The sequence below is a fragment of the Tachyglossus aculeatus genome, chromosome Y4 (assembly GCF_015852505.1).
Source record: "Tachyglossus aculeatus isolate mTacAcu1 chromosome Y4, mTacAcu1.pri, whole genome shotgun sequence".
Taxonomy (NCBI): domain Eukaryota; kingdom Metazoa; phylum Chordata; class Mammalia; order Monotremata; family Tachyglossidae; genus Tachyglossus; species Tachyglossus aculeatus.
In genome coordinates this window covers 5701743-5709246 of record NC_052096.1, presented here as the reverse complement: position 1 = coordinate 5709246, position 7504 = coordinate 5701743, and the positions used below count along the sequence as shown (strand labels likewise).

General features: G+C 62.7%; 1 protein-coding gene across 1 annotated transcript; it reads right to left on the bottom strand.

Annotated features, from left to right (window-relative positions):
- Positions 1 to 6: 6 nt before the first annotated feature.
- Positions 7 to 6767, bottom strand: TAF6 (TATA-box binding protein associated factor 6). The gene is made up of 14 exons (XM_038768296.1): positions 6571 to 6767; positions 6376 to 6462; positions 5517 to 5670; positions 5368 to 5424; positions 4940 to 5059; positions 4667 to 4812; positions 4445 to 4522; positions 4257 to 4358; positions 3979 to 4161; positions 1831 to 1905; positions 1216 to 1341; positions 770 to 943; positions 486 to 686; positions 7 to 398 (listed from the first exon to the last, which is right to left on the bottom strand). The coding sequence occupies exons 1-14, from the start codon at positions 6724 to 6726 to the stop codon at positions 60 to 62; spliced, it is 1998 nt and encodes a 665-aa protein (XP_038624224.1). The 5' UTR covers positions 6727 to 6767; the 3' UTR covers positions 7 to 59.
- Between the last annotated feature and the right edge of the window lie 737 nt (positions 6768 to 7504).

The following is a 7504-nucleotide window of genomic DNA, read 5'->3' as shown; positions in this document are numbered from 1 at the left end:
CTGGTCTTTATTGGGAGCGGGCCGGGGGGCTGTACAGCGGGAGCGGGGCAGGCGGGGCCTCAGGGGCCGGGTTGGGGGGAGCCGGAGACCTGCGCGCCGTTGGGCTTGGGGGTCCCGGGGGCCGGGGGCGGGCTGTCCCCGGACTCCGACTTGCCCCCCGAGAGGGGTCCCCCGAGCGGGGAGGGGCTGGCGGGGAGCGGGGCCGGGCCGGCCTTGCCCTCCCCGGCGGCGGGCAGGGAGACCACGATGTACTTCTGGACGCCCGCCGGGCCGGCCGGCGCCGCGCTGGGGGGGGCCGCGGGCGCCGTGGACACCAGCTTCACGATGGGCTGGACGCTGGGCACCGTGGTGGTCACGGGGGACGTCGTCGTCGAGCCCGACGTGCTCAGGGACAGGACCTGGGGTGGGACGAGGCGGTGGGGAAGCCGGCCGGCCGGCTCCCGGGCCCCCCGCCCCGCGGGACCCCCCCCCCCCGACCCCGTTACCTGCTGCGAGGACGAGGCCCCCGAGGAGGACGACGACATGACGATGAACTTGGTGGGCGGCGGGGACGGCTGGGGCGGGGCCGAGGCCCGGGCCGACACCAGGGTCTGGACGGGCAGGGCGATGGAGCCGGGGACCTTGAGCAGGCCCGGGGGCCGGGGGCTGGGCTGGGGCGCCTGGGACAGCGTCAGCGTGGGCCGGGGCTGCAGGGGGGGACAGGCGGGAGTGGGCCCGGGGTCCCGGCCCCGGCCCCCTCCCGACGCCCCCCCCCGGCGGCGTCCCGGACCTGGGTGATGGTCAGGGTGGTCCGGTTGACCTGCTGGGCCTGCAGGGCGGCCTGGGCTCGGGCCTTGACCACGTGGGAGCAGAGCAGCGGCCCCAGGGAGCCGAAGTCCGAGCGGAAGGCGTCCTGGTTGTCCGGCGGGGCCCGGAGCTTGGCCAGCACCGGGGCGCAGTGTTTCTGCGGGGAGGGGGCGGGATGAGGACCCCCCACCCACCCGGGACCCCTGGGGCGGAGGAAAAGGATGACCGCGGTCTGGCTTTCCCGCACCCCCGGGGGGTGGCCATCCGGGCGCCGACGGAACCCACCGTGCCTCTCCTAGCCTGTGAGCCCGCTGTTGGGGGGGGCCCGTCTCTCTCTATGCTGCCAACTTGTACTTCCCAAGCGCCCAGTCCAGCGCTCTGCACGCAGTAGGCGCCCAATAGATACGACGGAATGAACAACTGACTGACCAGCAGCAGGCTCTGGACGTGGTCGGCGCCGATGCGGTCGATGTTGCTGAGGACGGGCCCGTCCAGGACGCTCCGGATCCGCTCGCCCTCCTGCTGCAGCCGGGGCAGGATCAGGGTCTTGATCACCTGGGGCCGGGCCGGAGGAAGGGTCAGGCGGTTGTGGCCGGTGGTTGTGATAACCCCCCCCACCGTCCCGAGCCGCTCGCCGACCCCCCGCTCCGGCCCCTCCCCGGGAGGGCGACTCCCTTCAAAGCCCTACTGAGAGCTCACCTCCTCCAGGAGGCCTTCCCAGACTGAGCCCCTTCCTTCCTCTCCCCCTCGTCCCCCTCTCCATCCCCCCATCTTACCTCCTTCCCTTCCCCACAGCACCTGTATATACATATATGTGTTTGTACAGATTTATTACTCTATTTTACTTGTACATTTCTATTCTATTTATTTTATTTTGTTAGCATGTTTGGTTTTGTTCTCTGTCTCCCCCTTGTAGACTGTGAGCCCACTGTTGGGTAGGGACTGTCTCTATATGTTGCCAACTTGGACTTCCCAAGCGCTTAGTACAGTGCCCTGCACACAGTAAGCGCTCAATAAATACGATTGATGATGATGATGACTCACCTCGTGGCCGAGTTCGGCTAAGCCGGCGATGGAGCCGTAGCGGGTCGTCCAGGGGGTCTTCTCGTCCACCCAGCTCTGGGGGCGAGGGGCGGGACGGAGAGTCAGGCGGGGGCCAGAAGGGGACGGGGGGAAGCGATTTTTCTGTTTTTAAACCTGTTACTGCTTAATTCATCCATCAGTGGTGCTTACTACATGCGGGGAACCATACTAAGCGTTTGGGAGGGTACAATACAACAGGATTAGCGGACACATCCCCTGCCCACGTTGAGCTTACGGTCTAGAGGGAGCCCGCTGTTGGGTAGGGACCGTCTCTGTATGTTGCCAACTTGTACTTCCCAAGCGCTCGGTACAGTGCTCTGCACATAGTAAGCGCTCAATAAATACAACTGATTGATGGATTGATTGATAGAGGGGGAGATGGACTGAGCGTGGCTCAGTGGAAAGAGCCTGGGCTTTGGAGTCAATCAATCAATCGATCGTATTTATTGAGCGCTTACTGTGTGCAGAGCACTGTACTAAGCCCTTGGGAAGTACAAGTTGGCAACATACAGAGTCAGAGGTCGCGGGTTCAAATCCCGGTTCTGCCAATTGTCAGCTGGGTGACTTTGGGCAAGTCACTTAATAATAATAATAATGGCATTTATTAAGTGCTTACTATGTGCCAAGCACTGTTCTAAGCGCTGGGGAGGTTACAAGGCGATCAGGTTGTCCCACGTGGGGCTCACAGTCTTAATCCCCATTTTACAGATGAGGTCACTGAGGCCCAGGGAAGTTGAGTGACTTGCCTGAAGTCACCCAGCTGACAATTGGTGGAGCTGGGATTTGAACCCATGACCTCTGACTCCAAAGCCCGGGCTCTTGCCATTAAGCCATGCTGCCTCTCCAACTTCTCTGTGCCTCAGTGGCCTCATCTGTACAATGGGGATCAAGACTGTGAGCCCCCCGTGGGATGACCTGATCACCTTGTAACCTCCCCAACACTTAGAACAATGCTTGGCACATAGTAAGCGCTTAATAAATGCCATCATTATTATTATATGTGCTAGACTCTGTATTAAGCACTGGGGCAGATCAGGTCGGTCCCAGTCTGTCCCCCAAGGGGCTCCCAGGCTTCATCCCCATTGTACAGATGAGGGAACCGAGGCGCGGAGAACCAAAGCGACTCGGCCGAGGCCGCTCGGCATTAAAACCCGGGTCCTTGCGTTTCCCAGGTCCGAGCTCTCTCTATTAGGCCACGCCTGCTTCGAGGCAGGTCTAGGGGCTGATGGGGGGGTGTGAGGAAGGGGGCATTCATTCCTATTTATTGAGCGCTTACTGTATGCAGAGCATTGTAGAAAGCGCTGGGGAGAGGACAACGTAACACTAAATGGACATATTCCCTGCCCACAACGAGCTGGCAGTCTAGACGGGAGACAGACGTGAATGAAAATAAATGACGATGGATCCGGACGTAAATGTGGTGGGGTGGGGAGGGGAGACCAATGAAGGGAGCGAGTCATGGTGATGTAGAAGGGAGTGGGAGAAGAGGAAAGGAGGACTGAGTCAGGGAAGGCCTCACGGAGGAGATGGGACTCGGATAAGGCTTTCAATAATAATAATAATAATGATGGCAATTATTAAGCGCTTACTATGTGCAAAGCACTGTTCATGGAAATAAAGAATGACGGATCCGGACGTAAACGTGGTGGGGTGGGGAGGGGAGACGAATAAAGGGAGCGAGTCAGGGTGACGTAGAAGGGAGTGGGAGAAGAGGAAAGGAGGACTGAGTCAGGGAAGGCCTCGCGGAGGAGATGGGACTCGGATAAGGCTTTCAATAATAATAATAATAATGATGATGGCAATTATTAAGCGCTTACTATGTGCAAAGCACTGTTCCAAGCGCCGGGGAGGTTACAAGGTGATCAGGTTGTCCCACCTGGGGCTCCCGGTCTCCATCCCCATTTTCCAGATGAGGCCCAGAGAAGTGAAGTGACTTGCCCAAAGCCACCCAGCCGACGAGCGGCGGAGCCGGGATTTGAACCCGTGACCTCGGACTCCGAAGCCCGGGCTCTTTCCACCGAGCCACGCTGCTCAGGCTGGGGAGGGGGACTGGGCCGGGGGCGGGAGGGCGTCCGGGGCGGGAGGTGGGCGAGGGGTCGGGCTGCCCACCTTGGTGAAGGTCTTGGTGATGCGGGACTGGATGTTGTTGGTGGTGGTGCTGAAATGCTTGCAGACCTGGGCAACCAAGCGGGCGGCGAAGTCCCGCAGGGCCCAGTGGTTGTCCACGTCGGGCCGCAGGCACAGCTGGCGGCTCACGATGCACGTCATCACCGCCGGGATCAGCTCGTGAACCTGGGAGACGGGCGGGCGGGTGGACGGGGGGCACCGGGCCTCAGTGTCCCGTCCCGCCCGCCCGCCTGCCCGCTGGGAGAGGGGAGGGTCCTCACGTATTTTTCCAGGTACAGCGTGGGATTGTCCATGAGCGCCTTGACCATCCGCATCAGGTAGATGAGCAGGGCCAGGTTGTTCTGGACCACGTTCACACGAACCTGCCGGAGGCTCCGGGTGAGAGGGGCCGCGAGAAGGCTTACCCTGGCGGGCGGCCCCCCGCCCCGGGGCCCGCGCCCGTGCTCACCCCCTCGGAGATGAAGGTACTGAACCGGGGCAGCATCTGGTAGAGGCCGGGGTCGGTGGCGATGCTCTGCAGGGCTTCCTGCGGCCCGGGGAGACCGTCAGGGGGGCGGAGGCGGCGGGAGACCGACGGAGGGAGGGTGAAGGGAAGACGGACAGAGGGACAACAGACGCGGGGAGGGAGGGAGGATGGACGGGCAGGGGGAGGCCGGAGGGAGGGACTCACGGCCCGCTTGGCCTCGCAGGAGCCGACGCAGGCCTCGGTGATCTCCTTGTAGTAGAGCTGCTGCTCGACGGACAGCTCGTGGATGCTGCGCGGCTTCAGCCTCGGCGGGGCCCCTTCCAGCAGGGACGGCGGCTTCTTCTCCTTCCCTGGACGGGCGGTGGGCGCGAGGGTCACGGGGCGGCCGCCCCCGAGTCTTCCACACCCCACGACGCGCCCGGTCCGAGCGGGCGGAGCCGGAACGACGCCCCGTCACAGCGCTCCGGCCTCACTGACCTTTGCCGTCCGTCGGCGCGGCCCCCTGACCTTTGCCCTTCAGGGGTCCGTCCTCCTCCTGGCCCGGCTTCGTGGACTTCATGGGCTCCGTGGCCTCGGCCTTCTGCTGCTCTTTGGGGGCTGGGGAGCCCCGGGAGGGGCGGGGGCAGGCCGACAGAGGCGGGGGTCGGGGAGGGGAAAGATGCCGACGGACGGACGCAGCCCGGGGGGGGAGGCCCAGATGGACGCGGCCCGGGGTGGCCCCTCACTGAACCGATTGCCCGCCGGCCAGTTTCTGGGGTTCCCCCCACCCGGCTTTCGCGACTCTAACCCACCGGCGAGGCCCGTGGCCGTAGCCGTTGGGCATCGGGCCACCCAGGCGAGGAGGGTGAGGGAGGACGGCGGGAGAAGGGCCCCGGGGCGGGGCAGTTGAGGGGTGGGGGTCTCACCGGGGGGCGGGTTCTCCGGGATGGCCGGCTGGAAGCCCTCGATACTCAGCCAGTGGGCTGTGGGGGTGGAGAAGGGACGGGTGGCGGGTCGAGGGTCATTCCCGGGACGGGGACCCCCCCCCCCGCCGGCCCCCCCCGGCGCCCCCCACCTTTGAGGCAGACGTCGAGGGGCACCCGGGGCAGGGGGGTGTTGATGATGTCGCTCAGGTCCACCTCTTTCTCTTCGTAGAAGTAGAGCTCCCGGCCGCCTCCGGAGGCGAAGCGGAAGGGGATGAACTCCTGGGCGTGGAACCCGTACAGGGGCTGGGGGGCCGAAGGGCGCGCCGGGGGGTCAGCGGGGCCCGAGTGGGCGGGGGGCCGGGGGAGGGAACCGGGCGGACGGGCAGGGCCCGGCCCCCTCCCCGGCCCAACCCGCCGGGCGCTTAGCCCGGCGCTCTGCACGCAGTGAGTGCTCACTAAATACGACGGAATGAATGAGGCCCATTCGTTCCCCCAGTCCAGCCCCCTCCGGAGCGCTTAGTCCAGTGCTCTGCACGCAGTGAGTGCTCAATAAATACGACCAAATGCATGAGGCCCATTCGCTCCCCGAATCCAGCCCCCTCCGGAGCGCTTATTCCGGTGCTCTGCACGCAGTGAGTGCTCAATAAATACGACCGAATGAATGAGGCCCATTCGCTCCCCCAGTCCAGCCCCCTCCGGAGCACTCAGTCCAGTGCTCTGCACGCAGTGAGTGCTCAATAAATACGACAGAATGAATGAGGCCCATTCACTCCCCGAATCCAGCCCCCTCCCGAGCGCTTAGCCCGGTGCTCTGCACGCAGCGAGTGCTCACTAAATACAACAGAATGAATGAGGCCCATTCGCTCCCCCAGTCCAGCCCCTCCTGAGCGCTTAGCCCAGTGCTCCGCACACAGTGAGTGCTAAATAAAGACGACCGAATGAACGAGGCCCATTCGCTCCCCCAGTCCGACTCACTGAGCCCCAACCCCTCCCCGGGCCCCCGGTCACCTCGACGTTTTTGAGCTTGAGGGCGTAGTCCACGTCGCTGGTGGTCAGCTTCTGTCGCTTCCCCATGTGCATGAACTTGAGGGCCTCCTGAGGGGGGACCGGACCGGGGTGGGGGGCGTCAGCCGGGGGCCGTCGGATTTTGGGGGGCGGGAGGGGGGGATGGGACGGTTCCCCGGGGCGGTCAGAGGGCGTCACCTGGGCGATCTCCTTGATGCGGTAGCTGACCTCGTCGCTGAGGAGCTGGCAGGTCTCCTCGGGCACCTGGGAGATGCCCATGGACTCGGCCACCACCTTCATGGACTCCGTGGGCAGCGCCGTGTTACTCAGCTTCAGCTTCTTCTCCTCCGCCATGCCGGCCCCCCGGGGACCCCCGCCCCCGGGCCGGGGAGATGGCGCCTGGAGGGAGACGGTTGGCGGGGGGAGGACACAGAGATGGGTTCAGGTTGGGGGGTGATGTCATTCTCAGCGTGGCTCGGTGGAAAGAGCCCGGGCTTTGGAGTCCGAGGTCATGGGTTCAAATCCCGGCTCTGCCAACTGTCAGCTGGGCGACTTTGAGCAAGTCACTTCCCTTCTCTGGGCCTCAGTTCCCTCATCTGTAAAACGGGGATGAAGACTGGGAGCCCCCCGTGGGACAACCTCATCACCTTGTAACCTCCCCAGCGCTTAGAACAGTGCTTTGCACATAGTAAGCGCTTAATAAATGCCATTATTATTATTCTCATTCATTCAATCATATTGATTGAGCGCTTACTGTGTGCGGAGCGCTGTACTAAGCGCTTGGGAAGTACAAGTTGGCAACACAGACGGACGGTCCCTACCCGACAACAGGCTCACAGTCTAGAAGGGGGAGACGGACAACAAAACAAAACATGTGGACAGGTGTCAAGTCATCAGAATAAATAAAAATAAAGCTAGATTCATTCATTCATTCATTCAGTCGTATTTATTGAGCGCTTACTGTGTGCAGAGCACTGTACTAAGCACTTGGGAAGTCCAAGTCAGCAACCTATAGACAGTCCCTACCCAACAATGGGCTCACAGTCTAGAAGGGGGAGACAGACAACAAAACTAAACATGTGGACAGGTGTCAAGTCATCAGAATAAATAAAAATAAAGCTAGATTCATTCA

What these genes read in the sequence shown, in the direction of transcription:
- TAF6 (XM_038768296.1), bottom strand. Translation starts at nt 6,726, where the DNA reads ATGGCGGAGGAGAAGAAGCTGAAGCTGAGTAACACGGCGCTGCCCACG. An exon ending in GCATCAAGGAGATCGCCCAG is followed by an intron (nt 6,463 to 6,570) that starts GTGACGCCCTCT and finishes GTCCCCCCTCAG; the next exon opens with GAGGCCCTCAAGTTCATGCA. An exon ending in TAGCCGAACTCGGCCACGAG is followed by an intron (nt 1,342 to 1,830) that starts GTGAGTCATCAT and finishes GCCCGGCCCCAG; the next exon opens with GTGATCAAGACCCTGATCCT.